This window comes from Oxyura jamaicensis, chromosome 5, assembly GCF_011077185.1.
Source record: "Oxyura jamaicensis isolate SHBP4307 breed ruddy duck chromosome 5, BPBGC_Ojam_1.0, whole genome shotgun sequence".
In the NCBI taxonomy this organism is placed as follows: domain Eukaryota; kingdom Metazoa; phylum Chordata; class Aves; order Anseriformes; family Anatidae; genus Oxyura; species Oxyura jamaicensis.
In genome coordinates, this window is record NC_048897.1 from 59,068,744 (window position 1) to 59,093,190 (window position 24,447).

At 43.0% G+C, this 24,447-nt stretch overlaps 2 protein-coding genes and 1 long non-coding RNA gene across 4 annotated transcripts in view; 2 read left to right on the forward strand and 1 right to left on the reverse strand.

The window, feature by feature from the left end:
- Nucleotides 1–8,513, forward strand: part of USH1C (USH1 protein network component harmonin) — a 43,678-nt gene extending 35,165 nt beyond the window's left edge. Inside the window, exons 22-27 of one of the 2 annotated variants that reach the window (XM_035328326.1) lie at nt 2,521–2,562; nt 2,869–2,922; nt 3,068–3,167; nt 4,495–4,604; nt 5,313–5,368; nt 6,274–6,388. In XM_035328326.1, coding sequence (XP_035184217.1) covers nt 2,521–2,562; nt 2,869–2,922; nt 3,068–3,167; nt 4,495–4,604; nt 5,313–5,368; nt 6,274–6,373 — 462 coding nt within the window. In that variant the 3' untranslated portion in view covers nt 6,374–6,388. Of the gene's footprint in view, nt 1–2,520; nt 2,563–2,868; nt 2,923–3,067; nt 3,168–4,494; nt 4,605–5,312; nt 5,369–6,273; nt 6,389–7,116 lie in introns of those variants that run through there. The other variant, XM_035328325.1, reaches the window with a different exon arrangement.
- LOC118168154 lies at nt 21–13,931 on the reverse strand. Its single transcript, XR_004751393.1, has 3 exons — nt 13,921–13,931; nt 2,381–2,384; nt 21–206 (listed from the first exon to the last, which is right to left on the reverse strand). It is a non-coding gene; the product is annotated as an uncharacterized LOC118168154 (long non-coding RNA).
- A 10,439-nt stretch (nt 13,932–24,370) lies between these two features.
- The window catches only part of ABCC8 (ATP binding cassette subfamily C member 8), a 77,552-nt gene continuing 77,475 nt past the window's right edge, over nt 24,371–24,447 (forward strand). The window contains exon 1 of the mRNA XM_035328392.1: nt 24,371–24,422. The gene's annotated coding sequence lies outside the window, so the exon portion shown is untranslated. The remainder of the gene's footprint in view (nt 24,423–24,447) is intronic.

Below are 24,447 nucleotides of genomic sequence, written 5' to 3' on the forward strand. Positions count from 1 at the left end.
TTCCCTGTTTTGTGTGGTACTTGTGTTTTCGCTGAGTGTAGGTTTTCTTCCTAATCCTGTTGCTGAGTTTCTGAAGCAGAGGATATAAAACAGCCCTAGTGCATGAAAACTGCTAGTCTTGGTAAACTTTCAGTGTGTGCATGTGGCGCCTGCTAGCCTAGGTGGATGGATAATGAGAGGATAGTAAGTCCTGCAGACTGAACCATCTTATGTGGTTAGTTCAATATTTAAGGTCGCTGTATACTGATAACTGATCTGAGACTGGGCAATTTTTTCAATATTCCTAGGGTTTTAATCAGACGTAGTGGTGTGCTTTCATCTCTCCCTCTTTGGCTGACTGCTCTGTGGTTTAAGAGATCGTCCCTTGAAGTGAGCGGTGTGCCTGATTTCTCTGTTGCTGTTAAATGTGCCAGTTCCTGCGTGAAAGCAAGCTAACCTAGATGTGTTGTCATGTTAACGTGAAAATGTTGGGGGACAACTCTGAGCTCACAGTGGTAAAACATGAAGATTAGCAATGATTTTTTACTTCTCTTGCCGTTTAGTTTGAGTTTTTCTTGATATTTAACATTGGTCAAATAATAAATTCATTTTGTAGGCATCTTTTCTAGACGTAAGAAGGAAAATATAAGATGATTTTTGACAACTTCAAGGTTAACCATAATGTATCCCACTGAAAATAATGGATTAGGCCTGTGTTGTAGATGTGGTCAAGTTGAATGTTGGCAAAATGCCAAATATTTAAAACTTCCATTAGTCCACAGAAAAACTCCCCCAGACAAACAGATGTATGCTGTCTTACTTCAGTAGGATCCTTCAAGTGTGCGGGGCTCCATCTGAGAAGGTGGGTTTCCATGAACAGATCCACCGCTGAGGATTCAAGCACTTCAGACTGCGTAAGCTGGAGGCTTGCGTCAGAAAGGAAAATGGGATTTGACTCTGAGAGCAAATCAAACTTGGAGACTGTTCCATTTAAACTGAATATTGGTATCTTTTAATTCTTCTTTTCGGTTTATTTTGGTCACGTCACATTTGTTACTGGCTGTTGATGCTAGAAACTTCAGTAGGCTGTGCCATTGGGTTAGGTGTTTTATTTTCTTTTTGTTTTGTTTCCCACCCCGAAGTATTAGCTTCAGCTTCCATCTAGAAGTCCGGACAGATAGTTGTTCCACTGCAGCCAAATGTTTTAATGTTCCCTATTCAACTAATGTGCAGTCCTATGAACGTTATCGTAAATCAAGAATGTTCTGTACTGTTTCCCTGAGATGTGCTGAGCAGTGGAAGGTCGGATTAGCCCCGTGCTTTCCACTCCGTGTTGCTTGGTTCGTTAGCTGCCGGGCTTGGTGCACGCTCTCTACTCTGTGAATTTCTGATGCTCCTTTCTGGGAAGATCTGCTGCCATTCAGAGGATGTGTTCATTTTATTATGGCTGTATTTATACACTTACTGGATTCAGATCATATCATTTCTTTGCAGGTTTTTTTAGTTGTGGGGTTTTTGTTTTTTTCCTGTTTAAAAAATGGTTTTCCCAGGAAAAAATTCTTCAAGGGCAACATCTGTTTTTCATGAGGGTGACCTGGGACAAAGAGTTCAATGACTTGCTTTAGATTACATAATGAATTAGTGACTTGGCTGAGATTAGAGATCTTTTCTCTATGTTGTTTGCTCTGAGACCATTTATGTCTACTTCAGCCGTTGTTCCAGAGATCAATCCAAATTCATGTATTCAAGCTATTAGTTGTTTAGGATATTCCTCATTGTAAAATGTTTCTCTTGCAGTTGTAGTGACAGTGCTCATAACATTGATATACTTCCTAAATGCATGACCGATTGTTTTTCTCCCCCAAGATGAAATTCTACCCTTACCGAAGTCTGTGATGAAATTCCCATTTATTTAGTACCTCAAAGCTAGCAGCTAACAAATGCAATGCAAGCAAACCTTATTTAAATGCTAAATAAGATGCGGACTCTCAGTTCCCAACAGAACCACATGAAAACAAAATCATTTTTTGTCCTTTGCTTATGGTATGGAGTCAGCTCCCTGAAACTCCACAGGCAGAAGGCGAAAAGGGTTTCTAAAGAGTCTGGTCCTACAGCCTAGGCACCATGGAGCAGTGTTGGTGACATGCCACTCAGAGCCTGTCACTTCTGTCCGTGTTAACAGTACCCAGCACATGGTGGTAGTCCCAGGAAAGGTTGCTCAGAAGGGCATGGCAGAACATCCCCGCCTGTGGTAGATTTGTCCCTTTCTGCCAGGTGTGGAGAGGAACTGCTGAACTGGTAGAGTAATAAGCCGTTCCTCAAAATGGTTTGGCCAGTTCAAACTGCTGATTTATTGTAAGGACTTAGTGTCTTCTGACTGTCAGGATGGACTCTCTGCTACCTTGCTGTGTTTTTCTCCCTTTATAGTCTTCTTTCCTAGCTTACAGAGTTATGTTTTCTCACTAATAACTAAAACAGCTTTTATGTTAAGCATGTGCATGAGCCTAATGCTGCTACATCTGAGTATTGTTTTATTCTCAGGGCTTCCAGAAGTATTTGGAAGACTTTGATCCGCATTCAATGGTAAGGAGAGAATTAAGATACGTCTCGGTTTAATATAAAATACACTAGGAAGAAGGAACACGTTCTTGATTTTGAGGGCTGGGAGGGGTTTACATTCTTGCTTCTTGTTTTGCTGGGACTTGACCATTTGTCAAGCCCTGTTGAAAGGGAGCTTCCTTACATGAAAGGATGAGCTGCTGCTCAGCTCTTCCTCTAACACTATTTTAGAGGAAGGAAAGGTCTCTTTTCACCTGCAGTCTACATAGATGAGGTTAATTGTTTTATGTTTCCAAGATGGAAATGAATAACCATGATATCTTTTCGTAGTTTACCCCAGAGCAGATTACGGGAAAAGACGTACGGCTATTACGCATCAAAAAGGTAAGTACTGTTTATCTATTTATATTTAAAGGGCTGATGTAATCATCTCAGGTGTGGATACCTCTACTGGGAAGAATGAAAGATTAAGTTCCTGTTGATGGCAAGAATCACCAGCCTTTTCTGAACTGAAACTCTTGGTTAACAGGAAGGATCATTAGACCTTGCAGTTGAGGGAGGAATTGATTCTCCGGTTGGAAAGATAGTAGTCTCTGCCATCTATGAGGGCGGTGCTGCAGACAAGCATGGTGAGTAACAACGGGGAACGTGAATGCTGCTGCAAAATGGCATCTTCCCCTGGCTGAGTTCTTGGCTGACTTTGCTGTTGTTGCTGGTACTGAGAAGCACAGTTAGTGCCCGAGGCAGCCAAGTTCAGTCTCAGCTCTAAGGGCAGCTCAAAGAGAGGCTCAAGGTTTGAAGAGTGCTGCTTAAACTTACAAAATTTACATAATTATTAATAATGTTTAAGAAGAAATAGTCAACCCTGCTGTATCTTCATCATAGCCAAAGTTTCAGTAATGGGACCCAAAAAATGTAGCGCTGTTCGCTTATTAAGGACTCCCCCTTTTTCAGTCAGATATCAAAAAATGCTGATTTTGTTAATTCAGGAAACCTAAATCTGGTCTCCATTATTTCTCACTTCTAAAACAATTACATTTGGTGAACTTCCATGTGCAAAGCAGTTACTAGAACATAAGCTATTGCTTAGATTTGTTCTTAATGCTACTTTCAACAGTAATTTGGTTCGTAAAACATCTGGCTTTACTCACAGAGTCTAACTAAAGGCCAAAGCATTCTGGCTTCCAGCTTAGCTCCAGAAGCCACGAGAATATGCCAGCACATCCAGGCTTTGCTCCTGGGAGCCAGTCGCTCATCCTTGCCTTGAGAACCCTGGTGATGACCAGGTAGATGGACAGGACAGTATCTCCTTAGGTTGTCTTCTTTGACCTTGTCCCAACCACAGCTAAGTTGAAGTCATCCTTGCTGTGAAAACATCTTAGCCACAATTTCTTATTCCAAGTGCTCGGTTTCTCTTTGACTTGTGACTGTTGTGGGCTGTCCCCTTATCATATGGTTGTCCCCTCCCCACATCCAGTTCCAGTTACCTGATTGTCCTTCATTCCAGATTAGCAAATCAAAACCAGTTCTGAGAACTGAACATTACACGTGCTTTTGAAAAGGAATGACAGTCCTGCAAACCCTTGACAAATGCCACTTAGACATTCAGGTATTTAGGTAAGGCTGCCGTGTTCATAGTGGTAACAGCCTACAATTAACCACAGTTTCTGAGGAATACAGGTGGATTACACGGACTGGCAAACTGCTGCTACAGAAAATCTTACTGAACTAGATTCTTACAGCTCATAATCAATAAGAGAAGATGAGCGTGACTCATCCATGCCTACCTAAAAATTCCTTTTGCTTTTGCTTGTAGCAAACCTTCCTGTCTATGTCAAATTTCCGTGTAAGCCTTCACATCTAGTTAAGATGCTTTTCATTATACTCAGCACTGTGTCAGAGAGGTCTGTCACAGAACCTACTCTGGTTATGTACACTGTGTTGGTCTGTCACCAGGAGGCATAGTGAAAGGAGATGAAATACTGGCTGTAAACGGCAAGATATTAATTGACAGCAGGCTGGCAGAAGCACAAGCAACTCTAGCAAAAGCTTGGAACATGGGTGGGGTAAGTACACAGGAATACTTTTTCATCCTATCTATAACTTTTGTGATGTTCTCTTGTCTTTCATGACATTGTCGCATGAATAGAAACAAGGCTGGACACGCCAGAAGTACGGGTGTGTCACGCCACCCAAGTGAGCTGAAATCTGCAGAAGGTGATGGTATACAGCAACGCTGAAAATCAGGCCTGTAATGTACTCTGAAAGTTTATGGCATTTAGCCACATGCCAGGATTTGTATTTAAACACATTGCAGTCTGAGTGTGCATAGTACATTTATCTGTAGAATCTCTAATACTGACGCTGACTTGGAAGATGATAGGAACTTTGATAATCGCTTCTCTAATCTTTGATTTCTCAATGCACAAATGATGCTGCCCTTCAGCTAGAGTGAGTGTCTTCTCAGCAAGAACTGCATTAATTACTATGACGGCCAAATACAGTATGCTACTTAGAATGGCTGGTTTTTGTTGTTGTTTTTAAAAAGCTTATTCCAAGATCAGTAGATTTTTCTTTAATTTCAGGATAGAAATCAAACAGCTCAATCTTGAAGCTGTGTTCTTATGCAGATATTTTATAGAGGCCTGTTCCTTGCGGTTTTCCAGGAACAGGTTGCTTTTGTGGTTATCTATCTGCTATTCCACAGTGGTCCTTTAACCACCTCTAAAAGGAACATTTAGCAGCACACACGTGCTTGTGCTTTTTTGTTGCAGGATTGGATTGACTTAGTCATTGCAGTGTCACCTCCAAAGGAATACGATGATGAAATGTAAGTGCATAAGCTTTCTTTGTCTGGTGATCAAAAGGCCAGTAACAGCAGTTTGTACAGTTTGCTTTTTATTGGGCAGATAATGCCTTAAGTATTTTTCCTATGGACTACATAACCTTCTTCATCACATGGTTGCTAGTTAGTTAATCGTAAGTAGCTATCATGCATTACAGCAGTGGTTCCCAGAGTTCTTAAAACGGTGAATCTCAAACTTATTATTATTATTTATTTATTGGAGAAATCGGTTATCCTGAGTCTGGATAGTTTACTATGATCCCATGAATCATAATAGGAAGACACAAATGCCCATAAGCATTCTTCATCAAACCCAAACATTAAATTCTGTGATGGGATTTTTTAAATTTTTGTTGTTGTTTGATTGCTGGGTTTTTGTTCATTTCCTTTTTTTTTTTTTTTTTTTTTTTTGGGCGGGGGGGGGAGGGTAAATTAGATTGCAGTTACTACCCTTGACAAAATCAACCTAAGTGTAAGATCTTCAAAAGGGCTGAGTGACTTGTCTGTCTTGGCAATTGGCGACATTCACGGAGTCTTTATTTTTGAAGATACGAAGCAAGACACCATGACGTAGCCTGATATAGGTATCAAGTTGATACAACTTGCCTTACTTTGAATAAAGCTTCAAAAGCAAGACCAATGTTTTCTAGTTTGGTTAAAGAAAAGATTTCAAGATATCCTTACTGCAAAGTAAAATGGTACAGGAAAAGTTTTCTAGTTACCGTTAACCCTGAATCTTGTTCTGTGTAGAATACCCATTATGAGTTGCCGTAACCCAGTGCAGTTTTACTGGCTAACACTGACTGAAGACTGCTGTAAAATTGCTTAAGCTAACGCGTCAGCAAATAACTGTTCTTATTATTTTTTGTTATTATATCTTGTATATTTAGCCCTACTAATCCCTCATCAACAGTCAGTCCGAACACACACAAAAAGGTTTTTGAAGGCAGTGCACCCGTGTACAGACAAGGGTATCTCCTGCAGCTGTAGGCACTGCAGTGTTCCCTCATGGTGAATAGCCAGCCCTGGGTTAACATGATTGTCCACTTTGAGGCTGTATTGTTTTTCCAGCATGTGCCTGCCTATGGATTGCATGCCACACTCTGCTTTTGTTCCTGGCATGCTGGAGTGTTCTTTGGGCTTTTGCCATGCCTGTCCTATTAAAAAATAAAATAAAATAAAAAGTAATATCCCTTGGAGGTCCTCTACAGGATTGCTTTATCATCTGCACGACTATAAAATGAATAGGCCCTGCCTAAGCAATTAGGATTAATCTAGTATTTTTTTCTTATCTGTGGACCACTGCTGTGGCTTTGTGAATTCATAAATAAATAATTACTTCATCGTTAAGGCTTGTCCAAAGAACAAGTTTCCTTTTGTATCGTACAACAGTGTGCTTCTGAACAAGTGTTCACAACTCTTTGGTTGTCACTGAAGCTTACCTATGCTGATTTGTCACTAAATTCAGGGTTTGTCCTAAAATTATCCTTGCTTTACGAACTCAATTTACTATGTATGTTTTCTCTGTACTTTAATAGCTGTAAGTAGAGTTATAGATCTCTAGAAAACCAGGGTAAGGTATCTTATTTGCATGTGGTATTTGTGGTCTTCTCAATTGTTACTAACAGTACAAATCAAGATTGTCCACCTGAGATCTAGTTAAATAAAATTGTGCTTGCCAGAAAGACAAAAAACTGCACTACAGCTAACAACATCTGTTTTGCTTTTTTTAGGACATTTTTTTAAAGTACGGAAGGTTGCACTTAAGAAATGAAGTGTTTCCCCTGCAGACACCTGCTGCTCTGAAAATTAATAGGATATCAACAGCCACATAAGATGCATTTTTATTTGAAAGAAAGGTGAACAGTCAGACCTGGAAATTGAACTAGAGACTTCATGTTCTTCAAGTAATTTGAGGAATTTCAAATCATTCCGTAGACATACACAAAGAAATTGTTGTAAGCCCACTGAGAAGGACACCCAGTAGGCACAGCTGTATCTGTGAGAACTCACAATCTATTTTTCCCCATTTTGGGAAGACAAATTTTGAAAATTATCTTCCAGTTTTCCCAGAAATATACACCAAAATGACAAATGAAGATGAAACACAGATGTCTGTTCCCACATGCAACATTTGTGATGACACGTTCACAGGCCAGTTTGGGTGTGAGAAAGCTTATATTTTTACTCTGTACATAGTGATTTTCCGTGGGGAAGTGGGGACGTATATGAGTAAGTTCTGTTCTCGCTGATATCCTTGTAGCTCTCTTAATGACTGTTTCTGTTGCCCAATTGTGAGTTGTTTTGATCATGAAAATCCTACCTGTAGAAGGGCTTCTATACCAGTTATACCAGGAGTACAAGCATTATAAGGAGTAATTTTGGTGATGCTTCTGTGGTATAAAGAATTTTCTCTACCAGCCAAGTAAATAGCTAGCAAGTAGTCCAGGTAACATCATTGTGTGTTGTCAGTTATGGTACCAAGTATTGTGTTGGTGGTAAAAATTAATCCCTCATATAGTCAAGGGTGGAAAATTTTGGTCTGATTCACAGTCTGTACTTAAGGACTTTGTTCTCACTGAGTCTACACACAAATAAATTTGCAGCCAGTAAGAGTAACACTTCACTGCTGGTTACTGTTTTCTGTTTAAGTAACTTCCTCCAGACCATAACATCTATATTAACCTGACTTTAAGTCTGATTACAGTTGGAGATGTAGTCATTTCTTTATATTGTCAAGGTGTCTCCCTGGAAATGTAACAGTCTTCCTTCCTTCCTCAGATCTGCCAGTTTGTATACCATTTTTCATTGTGTGTTTAGATTTTCCTTATCTGGACTAATGAGAGCTAAAGTTTAAAGTTCTTTAGCATATCAAATTCTGGCTGAAGTCTTGCCATTTCAACATTTGGAAACCCTCCTTTCTGTAACACAGAGTAACAGTTGCATTCCTGAGAAGTCTGTATTTGTATGGACATAAACAGTTATGCTGACTTCCTTTGTTTTATTCGCAGTATTGTTCCAGTAAGCCAATGATGTTGTCTGGCAGGGTACATACGTTCAAGTTTTCAACATGCTAACGCTGTAACTCTCACAACTGATCTAGAAATAAAGTCATATATGCCAAATGGAAGAAGTCGTTTCCTCTTTGTTTGCAGGTTTGTACACTGTTAATAATAGTTCATCTGCTGAAGCATATAGATTTCAGTCAATCTTTTCATAACAGACCCATTTGCAACAAAATGCCAGCCGTGGGGAATTCGAAAGCAAATTTGCTTTGCACAGGAGGGGATTGTCAGTAGTGTGAGCTGCAGTAACCTTTTACTGGGTTTTTATGGGCCAATCTGGTCACTTGGTGGCTGTAATGCTGCCGAGTGCAGCTGCTCCGTTGTATTTCCCTTGTTAGATCTTTGGATGCATCCACCCAGGGCTGTAGACATCCTAACCAAAAGCCTAATCCAAATGCATCATGCTTAGCACTAGAGGAGAAATTGAAGCAGGATGTACTCCTCCTCCTGCTCTGGCTCCCACTTGCCTACATTCTGCGACCATCTGCACGGCATGACAATTCAGAAGAGGGATGCTCTCACAAGTTCTCTTCAGGGATGCTCCGATGCTCTGTACCAGCAAACAGAGCCACAGGAACGCACCACTGACAAACTGCAGCCTGCAACCAGTGGCTGATAGTGCTAATCACTGTCTTGGCACGTAGGAAACAACGTGGAAAACTTAGATGGTAGAGATGAGAAATACTTCTACTGGCAGGTTTTTTTATCCCGAGGGAAAAGGAGCACAGAAGACTGAGCTGAGAAATCTGTGGGAGTACCAACAGTTGAGTTGTAGCCTTGCTTCTTAGTTTTATTTGCTTGGATACAGCTTAAAATGCACGAGAGGCAGCTGAGGAAATTACTTCATATATGTGTAAGAAACTGTTACGTTGCATGTTTACCCTCTGTCAAGATGGCTGTGGAAGGAGGTGGTGGTAGAGAAAGGAGGCTGACACAGGTAGCTGTTTGCTTTATTGCTGCCTTTTAGTGCCCTGGGACTAAATCACGCCTTTCACTTGTCAGCTAGCTCAAAGAGTTGGACAACGCTACCCAGATCTGAGGCAACTTCCCTCTTGGTGCCTTTTACGAGCAGCGATCCCTGACATAAAACATTAAAACAGCTGCCCACTTGAGTTGCCACTGCATTGTTTTCTGGTGGCTGTACTAGTTGCTGCATGTGCCCATGCCTCGCTCCTGTTCAGTCAAACCAGCTATGAAAAGATAATTGTAGGGTAAGTGGGGCTTTCTCTTTTATTCAGCTGATGCTTCGTTTCCTTTGGGAGTATGGAAACTCTGATCTGATGCATAAAGCAGGAAGAAGTCCAAGTGCTTCACTGACAGTATCGTGTGTGCTTCAAACTGCTTTTAACATAAGATGCTGGTGTTTTGTTTGTTGTTGTTTTTTTATTATTATTATTTTCTGTAATCTCAGAGGGAATATGTTTAGTTTCTCAGAGCTGTTTGTTTGGTTAAGATGGCTAAGACCCACTGTCTCTCCCTCTATGGGATAATAACCCAGAGGAAGAGTTTCTCAGAACAGTTAACAATCATTCTTATTCTCTCAGGAATTTCTTGGCTGTGTTAGTCACGGACTTGTCTTCAGCATACCCTGACAGTTGCCGAACTGGAGCATGAATTACACTAGAGACTTGTGACTTCACATCTGCTCTGTGAGCCTGTGCGTGCCTGTAGGCAGGCAAAAAAACCACCAAGCTTTATGGATCAGAACCATGGCACTCATTACAGAATAGGAAATACCATTGTTTAGTATTCATGGACACTAGCATTGGGAAATCTTTGATCTGTTTATTACTGGCGCTCTATCAGTTTAAGAACTTATAATTTAGCCATTATTTATCATATAGCCGTGGCATCTAAGCCAAAGTACATTTCAAAGAGGTTATGTTTTTTCTAAAGGCTGTGTGCATTTAAACTAAGCATAGTTTCATGTCAAAGTAGGTGTATATCTGGTTGAAAAGAACTTTGTACACAACAGCTGATACATGCTTTTTGCATGCTTTAACTCTATGTCGCCTTGGAATCGATGAAGCAGTCAGGGTTGTTGCTGTGAAACTCTTGGACACCTTCCACCCCCTGATAACTGTATCGATGTGAACGAGAGTTTGATTCTGATACTGGAATTGTCCTCCACTGTTTTTCTGCCCACTTTCTTTCACTGCTGTTCTCGGGGGACTTTTTTTTTCCTTTGGGCCTCTGCTGCGGAATACTTCCTCCTCTATTACTACATCTCTGATTCCTGCAGTATTGGAGGATGCAGCTCTTTGGTGGAACCCAGGGGCCCCGTGTGTATTTAAAATAAAGTAACTGGGGTTATTTTTGATCTTTCCACATAAGGTGAAGGGGAGACAGACACATGTAAAGCAATTGATAAGATTTCTGTTCTCTAGAAAGAAACTGTCTGAAATTGGAAGCATGTTCAGCTTTCAGAAGATCACGGTTAAAAAAATAAATAAATAAATAAATAATTTAAAAAGTTGAAAATGATAATGTTCCCCGGGCTGTTATACTGGGTGATGATGATGTCTAACGAAGGCACTAAACGTGGTGTAACAACCACTGGAATTACGTTTAAAGGAATTCATTTCTATCAAGTATTTTGCAGCCTGGCCGTTCTTGGATACTTAAGTACAAGCAGCTGGTGTTCAATTCAGAGTATCTACATGGAAAAAACGTTGGCTGAACTGCAGACAGCTGCTTCACCCAGTATCACAAAACCTGCTGCATGATTAGCACTGGCTATCCCATACCCATTTGAAAGGTAATTGTGTTTGATAGATAATTCCCATGTATAAGGTAACCACAGCCTCAGACAAGCATGGCTCTGATCCAGCAAAGCACTTAAGTACATGCTTAAACTTAAGCGTGATCCAATCCCATTGACATAGGTTGAGTTCAATAATGCTACTCACAGGCTTAAGTACTTTGCTGGACTGGGGCCTGAAGTCAAACTCCAAAGGATGCCTTATCCCTGGAGATGCTTATTATGGAAAGTTTTTACCGTTGATGCTGAGGTTTTAGTATTCATATTGAATTTCAGCCCCTTTTCATTTTCTCAAAAAAATCTTTAAAAGCTCTTCCTTCTCCCAACCCCTTCTGCCTATTTTTCTGGCTTGATCTCCTCTTATCTTTTCTCACCTTTTCTCTTCCAGACATCAGTAGAACTCATTACTTTTAAACAGCTATAGCAGTTTTGTTTATATGGCGCTTAAAAGAAAGTCTGGGAGAAAGCAACTGAGACCATCCCCAGCATATGCTGAGTACCGATGGAAATCAGGCAACTTCCTTGAGGTCAGGGACTTCTCTAAACAATAGGGAAGTGAGAAGAAAGATGCTAAGAGTTATTCTTCATGTAGATCTTCCCACTAACCCTCTCAAAAGTTTCAAGTTGCTTTTATCTGACGTTGTTCTCTTCCCTCTCTCTTTCCCCTAAGCGGTTGTAGATGCTGTTGCAAGAGGGGTACCGAGGTTTGATGTTGATGCTGGCAAACAGCTCGAGGCAGAGAGAGTGTAGATAAGAACAGAAGGAAAATGCACCCACTGTTACTAAGGCACCAAAATTAAGCTTTGATCAAACTCTTGTGGTAACTATTTGCTTGATGGGATGAAATAGCTTTGGCAAGTTATCCTTTGAAACTTAGTTTTTCAAGTAACAATGTTTGTTTTTGTTGTTTTTGTTTGTTTGTTTTGTAACCCTTATTTCCCAGCATAAAAATAAAAAATTTCAGAGGAGGGAGAACCAAGAACACTCGTCTGATCAATTAAAACAGCCAGGGGGAACAGAGAAAGAGAGAGGAGAGCTGCATTCTCCATTTTCATTATTCAGAAAGAATTGTGGTTAAGCAGATCCCTAAATGTGAAGTTATCCACCAGGTAAGAGAAGGAGTTGCGTACTGTTCCTTTGTGAAAGTCGGGCAGCTGGGTCTTAGAGCACAGGAGTGACACGCAGACCTCAAGAGCTCTTCAGGCTGGATGAGATGATTCCAGTTCAGAGCAGTCGCTTACAATAGACAGCAAAGCCTTCATATAGGCATGGTCGTTGGTTAAGAGAACAGAAGAAACTGAGGTGACTGAGGTGTGTTCGTTGTGCTGCTGACTCCGGGCTTCTTCACACAGGGGAAGGCAGCTTCCCCATAACATAGCTCGTGCATCTGGGTATGTGCAAATTTTCCATTTTCCAAGAAATAAACGTTCTTATAAATAAGTCAGTGCATGTGGCATGCTGTGGTCTGACACTAGCTGTGAATGACAAAGATAAAATCGAGACTGAGAGAATATCCTCAGAAGCAAGTATATCCAACGTAAATCTCAACAGTGATTTCAGGATTAACAGGTGGGTCCGGTGTGATCTTGTAAGGTTGTTTTTTCAAAGAGATAATGTGATTGCAACAAATTTGGTTTAATACTCATAAAAGAGATTAAAATGGAGTGTGTGAGCATATTTTGTGGTTGGATAGTTCACAGGCCAAAGCTGTTTCAATGTATGAAGTTGCCTGGCTTACTCGTCATGATTTTATCCTGCATTGCACTGTTGCAGTCAAGCTGTATTTTATTTTTTTTAAAGCTACGTGAACATTCACATTCATACCTCTAGCCAGACAAAAACAGATGCAGAGAAATGTTTTCTGGTGTGTTAATGGAATGATTTAAGAATGTCAGACCTCCTCAATCATATAATTAGCAAGTGGTGCCTTTTCTAATGGTGTATCTAAACCCATTTGTAAATGAACAGCATAGTAACTAAATGGAGACAAGCGCCCAGCTCTATAAATGACACAAAGGAACAAAACACTTCCCCTTCCCTACTCTAGGACAATGCAAGTGACTTATATGAGGCATGTCACCATTTAGCTAGAAAGCAAATTATGCTCAAGGATTAAATCTCAACTGTTCCTTACTCATTATGATGTATTCTCTTAATCATGGGGCAGTGATCAGTGTAGTGAGCTGTGTTGCCAAGCAGTTGGTGAGGGCAGAGTTTTAATCTAATTCTAGCATGAGCCATTCTTCAGCTGACAGTATCTTCAGCCTTCATGTCCCAAAAATGCAAGTAAATGAGGAAATGGCCAGTGATCTTTTAAGATGTGGTGATAGCCTGTATCATAGGCTCGGCAGGTTTGCAACTGTTAAAGAAGCTCTCGACAGTTTGGGGATTGGGAATACGTAGAAACCTCTTCGTTGTTCAGGTCAATTACACTGAGCTTGTGCTGAGGATGCGTTGTGAGAAAATAATTGCTTATCGGTGCTCTCCAGCTGGATGCGGTTGTTCTTCTTTTGCTCACTTTATTGCTGCTTCTCTGTAGATGAAAATCAGACTGTAGATGATCGTACGTGAAAATTTATGGCTGAGCTTCAGTGCACGACATCCCCCTTCGCATTTAGACTGCTAAAAGGAAGACATGCAGAAAGTTTCCACTCTTACATTGCCTTCTTATCACAAAAGACAAATATAGCCCGGGGAAAGCATTCCGAGACAGGCTACTTACAACCACAAGAAAAAGAAAGAATTGGGAATGATTTCAAATAGGAAGGAAGATTAGAGTCTGGGAATTGTGCCCTGTATAGATAGTTATGACATGCTTCTAAGTGATACCAAGTAGGAAGGCAAAGCATTTGTGCCTGCATGCAGCTGACTAAGAGCCTACTGAGGAGCCATGGACTAGGCTGAGAGGTACCTGGCACTGTATTAGAATCACAGAAGGGCCTGGGTTGAAAAAGACCTTAAAGATCATCTAGTTTCAACCCCCCTGCTCTGGGCAGGGTTACCAACCACCAGAGCAGGCTGCCCAGAGCTGCATCCAGACTAGCCCTGAATGCCTCCAGGGATGGGGCATGCCTCTCTGGGCAACCTGTTCCAGTGCCTCACCACCCTCTGAGTGAAATAAATCCTCCTAATTTCTAACCTAAATCTCCCGTCTTACTTTAAAACCATTCCCCTTGTCCTGTCACTACCAACACATGTAAACAGGCATTCCCCCCCTGTTCATACGCTCCCTTCAAGTACTGGAAGGCCGCAATGAGGTCTCCCCAGAGCCTTCTCTTCTCCACGCTGAACAAGCCCAGTTCCCTCTGACTTTCTATACAGGAGAGGTGCTGCAGCCCTCTGATCATCTTAGTGGCCCTCCTCTGGACCCGTTCCAAGAGGCCCACATCCTTCCTGTGCTGGGGGCCCCAGGCCTGCACGCAATATGCCAGGTGGAGTCTCACAAGAGCAGAGGGGGACAATCCCCTCCCTGTCCCTGCTGGCCACCCCTTTTTTAATGCAGCCCAGGGCACAGCTGGCCTTCCAGGCTGCAAGTCCTTCTCCGCAGGGCTGCTCTTGGGTTCTTCTCCCAGTCTAAATACCTGGGATTGCCCCGGCCTAAGTGCAACCCCTTGCACTTGGCCTTGTTGAACCTCATTAGGTTCTCAGGGGCCCACTTCTCCAGCCTGTCCAGGTCCCTCTGGATGGTGTCACTTCCCTCTATTGTACTGACTGCACCTCCCAGCTTGGTGCCATCTGCAAACTTGCAGAGGGTGCACTCGATTCTGTCGTTTATGTCATTGATAAAGATGTTGAAGAGCACCAGCCCCAAGACCAAACCCTGAGGGACACCACTTGTGACCAGCCTCCACCCAGACATAGAACCATTGACCACAACCCTTTGGCTGCGACCAGCCAACCAATTCTTTATCCTCCTAGCAGTCCATCCATCAAATCCCTACCTTTCCAATGTAGAGAGAAGAATGCCTGTCTCCTCCTGCCTACGTATCTGTAGAACTCCTCCTTGTTTATTTTTCACATCCCCTGCCAAGTTCAGCTCCATCTGTGCCTTGGCTTTCCTGATCCCATCTCTGTACATCTGGACGGCGCCCCTGTATTCCTCCTAGGCTTCACAACCCTGCTTCCACTCCCTGTACGTTTCCCTCTTGTCCCTCAGTTTAAGCTGCAGGTCCTTGCTCAGCCATGCCAGTCGCCTGCCTTCTCTGCTTGATTTCTTCTGTCGGAGGATGGAGAGCTCTTGCACTCTCAGAAGGGTTTCCTTGAGGAGCTGCCAGCTCTGTTTCGTTCCTATGCCCTTAAGGACAGGTTCCCAGGGGATCCCAGCAAGTAATATTTTATTTATTTATTTATTTTATCCAGGACAGTTTATGTAGATTATTTTTTTAAATTAGAGCATGAGTTTTCCTGTTGAGGTACGTACTATTCCTAAGAACAGCTGATACCTGAGAGCTGTTCTTACAGCAAGATCTGCAGTTGCTCTACATCCTGCAGCGAAATGAGTGTTTAGAACTGTTTGCAGCAATTCGTGTGATAACATACAAAGTGCCCAAGTCTCACTCACCATTGGGCTTCTCTTGCATCTTAAACACGGACCCACGTTTATATCTTTTTTTCCCCAAGAAATTTCACAGAGGAAACCATTCTGCATAAGATTAGCTGTAGGTGTTTTTTTTGGTTTGGTTTGGTTTTTTGTTTTAATGCTGTTAGAAATCAATCTCTCTCTTCAAAATGCTCGATGCACTCTCTACCACACGAAGTTTTAGAGGGATGCTGCAGCTATACAAAACCCTTGCTTCTATTACTCATTCCTTAAACAAACCAACAAGCAAAAAACAACTTTTAAATGCACTGCGTTAGACGTGAATACTGACCAGAATACCCCCAACTCCCACCCAGCCCTTGTATCAGCCGTCTAACGAGTTCTAGTTGTAAGATGGAGCCTGAGCTGAACACATCAGGGCAGGGTCATTCTCGGCCAGTCCTGCGTGTGAGCCTGCTACACGTTTCCTCACGTCCTAGCTGGGCATAATGGCAGTACCACTGCGTTTCTGGCTTCGATTTTCCACGTATTCGAAGCTGCTGCTGCTGTAAGAATTTTCTTGTAAACTCACCGGAATTGTCTTTTTGTCTCTCTTCCTTCCCCACGGTTCTCACATGGTTCCCAATTTGGGGCATGTTGAGCTGCTTTTTCTAGCAGATCGTGGGGGTCTTTGGTGTAGTTTGCAGTTCTGCTGCAAAGTTGGTTTTTAATTAGTAAATGAACTAATCCTCTTCTCAGAACTCTAGGGGGCCACAGAGCATGTCTGTCAGAGGGCAGCTTGTTTTCCTGTCGCACAAGGACAAATCCTAGGTGTTGACTACATTTTTGTTTTTCTAGTTCGGTGGCTGGACTGCTTAACGGAATCAGTGGGAGTTAATGCGAAAAGAAAATGTTCGTTTTTCCATAGAAAAATGTCAAATCCCAGGTGGGGAGGGAAATGTTACTGAATGAAAAGATTCATTTATTTCACTCCCTCAAAAACAAAACAAAACAGAACACGCTATATTTAGATTCTTTTCCTCTTTGTCTTGGCAAAAAAATAGTGATTGAATGTGACCCGAATATGCAAATAGTTTTAGCTCCCTTGATGCTGTATTTTTTTTGCCCAATTTTAGTATTGTTAGTGTACGCTGATTTAAGGGTTTGATATTCAGGTTTTTTATAAATTTGTGGGCAGGATCTATGGACATTTAGTGACAAGAATTATTTTTTTCCCGCTATTGAGGGCACAGAGTAGTACCAAGTTGCATTAACAGAGGGAAATTTTGAAGCTATCATTTTGGCAAAGCTATCTTTTCCTCTTGACAAAAAAACACTTGATCCTCTCAAAAGACTGAGAGCATGAAGATTCCCTATCCAGAGCAGAGATCTCTGGCTGATCTGAAGGCTGATCCTGTGGGACCACGTGGCCTAAGTGAGGACACCCAGGACTTTGCTGCCAGGTAACACTGACACAGAGCACGGTTACTTCCATGCAAAGCCTCCAAACCTCTGGGTACAGGTACAGTGCTTTGCTACGTGTAATCAGAATGCATTCCTCCAAGAAATACCGAGCTTCAGTTTCAAATCATAGAATTATTAAGGTTGGAAAAGACCTTCAAGATCATCTGGTCCAACCATCACCCTACTACCAATGTCAACCACTAACCCATGTCCCCAAGCACCACGTCCAACCTTGCCATGAACACCCCCAGGGATGGTGACTCCACCACCTCCCTGGGCAACCCGTCCCAGTGCCTGACTGCTCTTTCTAAGGAGAAATGTCTCCTAATTTCCCACCTAAACCTCCCCTGGTGCAACTTGAGGCCAATCCCTTTAGTCCTATCGCTAGCAATCTGTGAGAAGAAGCCGATCCCCAGCTCCCCACACCTTCCTTTCAGGCAGCTGTAGAGAGCAATAAGGTCTCCCCTGAGCCTCCTGTTTTCCAGACCAAACAACCCCAGTGCCCTCATCTGCTCCTCACAGGACTTGTGCTCCAGGCCCCTCACCAGCTTCAGAGCCCTGCTCTGGACACACAAGATCTTCATGGAAAAAATGCAAAACAATAGGAAAGATTCTTATTAGCTTGGGAGTTAAATCACTAACTAAAAACTGTTTTTTTTTTTTTTTTATATTGTTTAACTCCCTCGAGCCTCTTAAAATACAAACTGTAGTCTGCATGTGGGCTGAACTGAAGAGGAAGGCTTTCTGAAAGACGACTTGCAGGCCCTTGGCAATTAATTAGTGGTATGATAAAACACAGCAGGAAATAAAGTCTTGGCTTTACAGGATCAAGCTTTTCTGTGGATGGTTGTGATTTCTTTAAACAAATCCACAATGTGTTTTGTTGCTGTTTTAAGAGCTAGAATAAATGCCACACTGCAGTATATTCAAAGTGAATAGAAGAAAATATCGTAGTGCAAAACCTCATTAAACTGCAGTGCAACCCTTTTCATTATTTTCTCGGACACTTGTCAAATAGCTGCACAAGAGCAAATCCAAACCCAAGTCTGAATCAGCAGGTCTAAGTTTTCCTCTGATCGTTGTGTCAGTTTTACTGGAGAAATCTAGGATAACCCGGGCCAATTCCCAGGTGGTAGATAAACAAAACTACTAACTACAACTTGAGTGTGCATAACAAAAAAAAAAAAAAAGTCTTCTATTCTAAAAAGTAAAGAGGGCAGCTTCATTTTGTTTTCCCACATCTTTAACAAACAATTCAAAGTTTCAGAGTCGTTTCTGGGTTTGGAAGAGTTCCTAGAAAGGCCAGTGACTTTTAGCCCTATTATCTTTCAGAAAGTAACACTGCTTATGTATTTATTTGTTAGTGCATGTGATTCTTGTAGTATAAACAGGCAAAAAAAATCTGTTATATACAAGCATCACGAAGGCGCTTAACTAAATCAGTAACTAAAATAACACTTGCTGAAGAATACCACATTAGAGCCAGCACGTGAGCTGTTTATTGGCATGAGTTACTTCATGGCACTGAACTTACTCTCCTGAGGAAAACACAACACTTGTACTACAAGTATGATACAGGGACAACTAAAATATTAACCGTTTAAATGCTGGAAAATAAGGTACAATGTGATCAACGAGACCATGTGGAAATTCTACCCTTACATCAGCTTCAGTATTTTTCAGCTCAGCTTAAAATATTTTCAAGTGTTGAGCACCAGCCAAGCTAACTGAAGCTGAGGTCCTCGGTTACCCTCCAAAAAATCTTACAGGAAGAATCAGAGCTGTAGGTGAAGTAAAGAAGTGGGCAGGTAAGAGGAAAAGCACACCTTTTATTGAAAATGCTGGCTGGTGTTTTGGAACGAGAAATGGATGACCATGATAGAGAAAAAACTGAAGAGTGAGACAGTGCTTTCTCTGCCTCATGAGAGCAAAATGCAGAGTACTGTCACTCAGGGAAAGCGCTGCACTGCATAGAACACTGTCCTCCCTGCTGTAAGGAGCCCCGGTGATAAAGGAAGGCAGTGGAGCATCAGGTGTAGCCTTACGTCATGCTAGTAAGGGAAACACCCTGCAGCTGTTCTCTTGATTCACCATGCACTTTGTCAGGTATTGCCAAATGCACGAGTGTTTGCTTAACACTTCGAAGCAGAGTAAGTGAAGAGAAGAGCAAGCATTTTCCCAGGTTTTGCGTGGCATGTGCTATTGCGAAGTCAGCACTGCTCTGGCTAATTCAAACTGGGAAGCTGGCTCTCAGCTGAGGAGTTTGTTCGACGCAAGTAGAACTGCTTGAACGTTCTGTTGTATGTTGACCAACGTGCTTCATAAAACAACTTGATGCCGGTCGGGTGTGTATCTCCAGCCAGAAGGTGCTGGAAGAGTATCGAAGGTCTTGTGTATGTTGTACTGCAATAATACAGTATGGCTTCCTAAACGATCGGTCAAGGAGAATGGCATTCTGTGAAGATCAGGTGGAGAGAAGTAGTGTTAACTGTCCTCGCCATGTAAAAGATGGGAAACAAAATGCATGTTTCAGTCACTAATATGTACACCACTGGTTTTGGTGATGTAACGAGGGGGTGCAGGAGAGTGCCCATCCAGGAATTTAAATGGAACTTCGTGGCATACGCTTAAAAATAAGCTGTTACCAAACACACACCTGAGTTTTTCCCTAACGTTTGAAGCTCATTGTCCAACAAAGCTTGTGTTTTGTTTTATTCTGAGATAGACCTGCTTACTCATACATTCTTTCTTCTTTTTAATGACGGCCAACAATTAAAAATTAATAAGGTTTATTTAGGGAAAAACAGCCATTTCTGTGAACTTCTTCACTATACTATTAGCCGATTACACTATTTTTAATACCTTATTTAGATTAATACATTACACTATTATTTAGATTAATATATTACACTGTTTTTAGTACCTTAGACAATTTTTACAATTTAATTTGCTTTGTTAAATGGTATCTTCTATGAAATAATGGAATGGAGCTCTTTGTTCCACAAAAATAATGTAACAGTTTTCTCTGGTGGCAAATTTCTCCATATTTTCCCCCCTCAACCTTTCCAAATGCCCTTGTGAAGGGGATTGGTAGTTTCATCCTATTCATGGAAATCATTTTTCTTCTCTATTTCTAAGAGCATCATTTAACAGCAAACAGAAGTCATAGATCAGTACATCTGGTTTAGCAGATTCTGAATTCACGATAAGGACTTGCTGTAATTCGTTTTTTCTGATTAAGATTTCCTCTTGATACCTGGTCCCATTTAGGCCTTTGAAGCACACAGGAAACTAAAACTCTGCTGCCTGATGCTGAAACTTCTATGCCTAAGTTCAAATATAGGCTCAGAACTTTCAAAAGTTTTTTTTTTTTTTTTTTTTCTTTTGTATCTGTTTCTAGACGCAAACAAAAGCAAAAGCCTGCACAATGCTCTGAAATTGTACAGCACAATTTTTAGGGATAGACCACTTCTGCTACATGGCCCTGTTGAGAAAGAGAGGTCATTGCTAACCGGCTGAATAAGAGAAGCAAAAAAACAAATGACAAAGGTAGGAAAGAAAAGGGAGAACTTCCTCCCCAATGAGTATTCTCATTTGTTGAAAACAACTCTCACTTCAATGGTTGAAAGCTATTAGGTTTTAAATTCTAAAGTGTCAATAATTAACTGCAAAAAAAACATTATCTGTCTGCATCTTGCAGACAAATTCAAATTCCAGGGCAAGCATAAAACCATTTTTTTTTTCCTTTAATTGAAAATATTGCCATGTCTGTCTGGAATTCAAATAATCAAGGTGCTTCCAAAGTATTTCCAGACACCTACTGAATATGCTGGTTGCTGCCAAGATCTAACTTGATTTCTCATTTCTAACAGATATGTTGAAACCATGAACTAGAAAACTGACTTCTTGTAGTGTGATAATAGGCAGAAAAGAGGGGGAAGGTCTATGGGATTTTTTTAGAAAAATCAGGTTGCATTTGCAATGTGCACGACAACACCGTAGGCCTATGGTCTAGGTTTGGATTTCTCATAAATACAGTTGTCTACCTCTTGGTGCCTTGTTCCTTTGCCTTTTCTGTACTTGGAGAAATATTTCTGCTCACAATGAGCTTCACAAAATTGCAGCTTTGAGATGCAACACATTCCCCTGTAACCTGCTCCAAAGCTCAATGGACATGGGACTGAGAAAGATACTTGGGCTACGCAGATTCAGTCACAGAATCAGAGAATCACAGAATGGCCTGTGTTGAAAAGGACTTTAAAGATCATCTAGTTTCAACCCCCCTGCTCTGGGCAGGGTTACCAACCACCAGAGCAGGCTGCCCAGAGCTGCATCCAGCCTTGCCTTGAATACCTCCAGGGATGAGGCATGCACAACCTCTCTGGGCAACCTGTTCCAGTGCCTCATCACCCTCTGAGTGAAATAAATCCTTCTAATTTCTAACCTAAATCTCCCCTGTCTTACTTTAAAACTATTCCCCTTGTCCTGTCACTACCAACACATGTAAACAGGCATTCCCCCCCTGTTCATACGCTCCCTTCAAGTACTGGAAGGCCGCAATGAGGTCTCCCCAGAGCCTTCTCTTCTCCACGCTAAACAAGCCCAGTTCCCTCTGACTTTCTATACAGGAGAGGTGCTGCAGCCCTCTGATCATCTTAGCGGCCCTCCTCTGGACCCGTTCCAAGAGCTCCACATCCTTTTCCATTTCCACTCGATTCCATTGTCTATGTCATTGATAAAGATGTTGAAGAGCACCGGCCCCAAGACCAAGCCCTGAGGGACACCACTTGTGGAACGGCCTCCACCGGTCAGACATAGAATTGTTGACCACAACACTTTGGCTGCGACCAGCCAACCAATTCTTTATCCTTTTAACAGTCCAAATCCATACATTTCCATACCAAAACATACCAAATCCATACCAAAATAGTTCAAATCCATACCTTGCCAATGTAGAGAGAAGAATGTGGTGAGGGACCATATCAAAGGCTGTGTTCAAGTCCAGGTAGATGATATCCATCGCCCTTCCTTTGTCCACCGATGCCGTCACGCCATCACAGTCTGCTTAGGCAAGATCTGCCTTTGGTGAAGCCGTGCTGGCTGTCCTGGATCACCTCTTTATCTTGTGCATGCCTTAACATGTCCTCCAGGAGGATGTGCTCCATGATCTTCCCAGAACAGAGGTGAGGCTCACAGGCCTGTAGTTCCCTGAGCCTTCTTTTCTCCCTTTCTTAAAAATGGGAGTCATGTTTCCCTTTTTCCAGTTACCAGGGGCTTCACCCAACAGCCATTTTTCCAATATGGTGGAGAGTGTCTCAGCAACCACATCAGCCATCTCTCTCACCACCCCAGGTGCAAATTTCCTTAGGCAGGCCTGGACTTGTTCCACTGTCGCAGTGGGATGGAATCTGCTCCTCTCACCCTCTCCTCAAGGTTCAGGGTCCTGACAGACAGGAAATTTGACCACTCGTGAAGAGTGAGGCAAAGCATTTGTGGGGTACCTCAGATTCTTCCACGTCTGAGGAAGCCAGTTCTCCCTCAGTTTAAGCTGCAGGTCCTTGCTCAGCCATGCTGGTCGCCTGCCTTCTCTGCTCGATTTCTTCTGCCGGAGGATGGAGAGCTCTTGCACTCTCAGAAGGGTGGCCTTGAGGAGCTGCCAGCTCTGTTCCATTCCTATGCCCTTAAGGACAGGTTCCCAGTCCATCGACACCACAGGCAATCACATATAAACTTTTCCAAAAAACTTTCCCAGGTGGCATCACCATCCCTGGGGGTGTTTAAGGCAAGACTGGACCTGGTGCTTTGGGCCATGGTTTAGTGGGTGACATTGGCAGTAGGTGGCTGCCGGCCCCGGGCTGCCCGCTCCGCCTGGCCCCGCAGCGTGGCCGCTGAGGCGGGCCGGGCCCCGCGGCCTGTCAGCGCCGCTCCGCCCGCCGAATGGGGCCGCTGCTGAGGCCGTGCTGCTCGGGCTGGGCCTGCCCTGTGCCAAGTGTGCGCTTTCACGTGTGTTCCTCTTAGCAAATACCTGTGTTTTCAAAAGCTGTAAAAAATAAAAGGCACATGGAGTTTCCGTAGGTTCTAAGCACTGCATTTCAGAACTTCTCCAATATCTGTATTGACAGGATTTTAAGTATGGAGCTAGCTAGGGCTGACCCAGCAGCTTTCATGGCTGGCACAGGGGGCAGACCCGGCCCAAGCACAGCAACACCAGCAGGATCTAGACGCTGTGCTCTGCTCTGGTGAGGCCGCACCTCGAGTGCCGTGTTCAGTTTTGGGCCCCTCGCTACCAGAAGGACATCGAGGCCCTGGAGTGTGTCCAGAGAAGGGCTACGAAGCTGGCGAAGGGCCTGGGACACAAGTCCTGTGAGGAGCAGCTGAGGGAACTGGGGGTGTTTGGTCTGGAGGAGGATCAGGGCAGGCCTTAGTGCTCTCTGCAGCTACCTGAAAGGAAGCTCTGGGGAGCTGGGGTCTGCCTCTTCTCACAGATAACTATCGACAAGAGGGATTGGCCTCAAGTTGCACCAGGGGAGGTTTAGGTGGGAAATGAGGAGATATTTCTTCTTAGAAAGAGCAGTCAGGCATTCGGGACAGGTTGCCCAGGGAGGGGGTGCCATCACCTGGATCTCTTCAACCTATGCTTAGAAGTGTAAGCCAGGTGCAGACAGCACACTGCATTTTTCTTTTCAGTATTATCCCCCAGAATGATGTTATTTAATTAGTTTTTGTTTCGCCTTGGCTCTGCTGAGTCTAACTTCTACTCAGTGAAAAAAAAGTTAGGTTTGAACTCATCACGGGGGGGAGAGGGGAAAGTATAAATGTGATAGCTGTTTTGGTTACAATGCTGAAATCTCTGTTGGGGACAGGGTTGCAGCTGTTGACAAGATTTGATCTAATAATATCTTCATCCTAATGAAGAAAAGGCCGAGCTGACAAGCCTCAAACCAAATTCACTCCTTACAGCCCATAGTTTCTGTCAGCCCCGAGGCAGTGCCCGCTCGGACACGGCTCCGTCCTTCCGAGGGCTCCGTCCGAGCGGAGCCCTGAGAGGGGCACCGAGCCTGAGGGCAAAGCCCCGCGGCGGAGCCCCGCGGCGCCCACATCTCCCGCCGGCCGCCTCGGCGTCTTCCGAGCCCGCCCAGCCGGGCGTGCCGAGGAGGGGCGAGCCACCGGGGCGGGGCCGGGGCGGGCCGGGCCGTGAGGGCAGGGCCGGGGCCGCTCGGCGGCCGCCGCCGCCGCCGCCGTCAGGTGCGGGCAG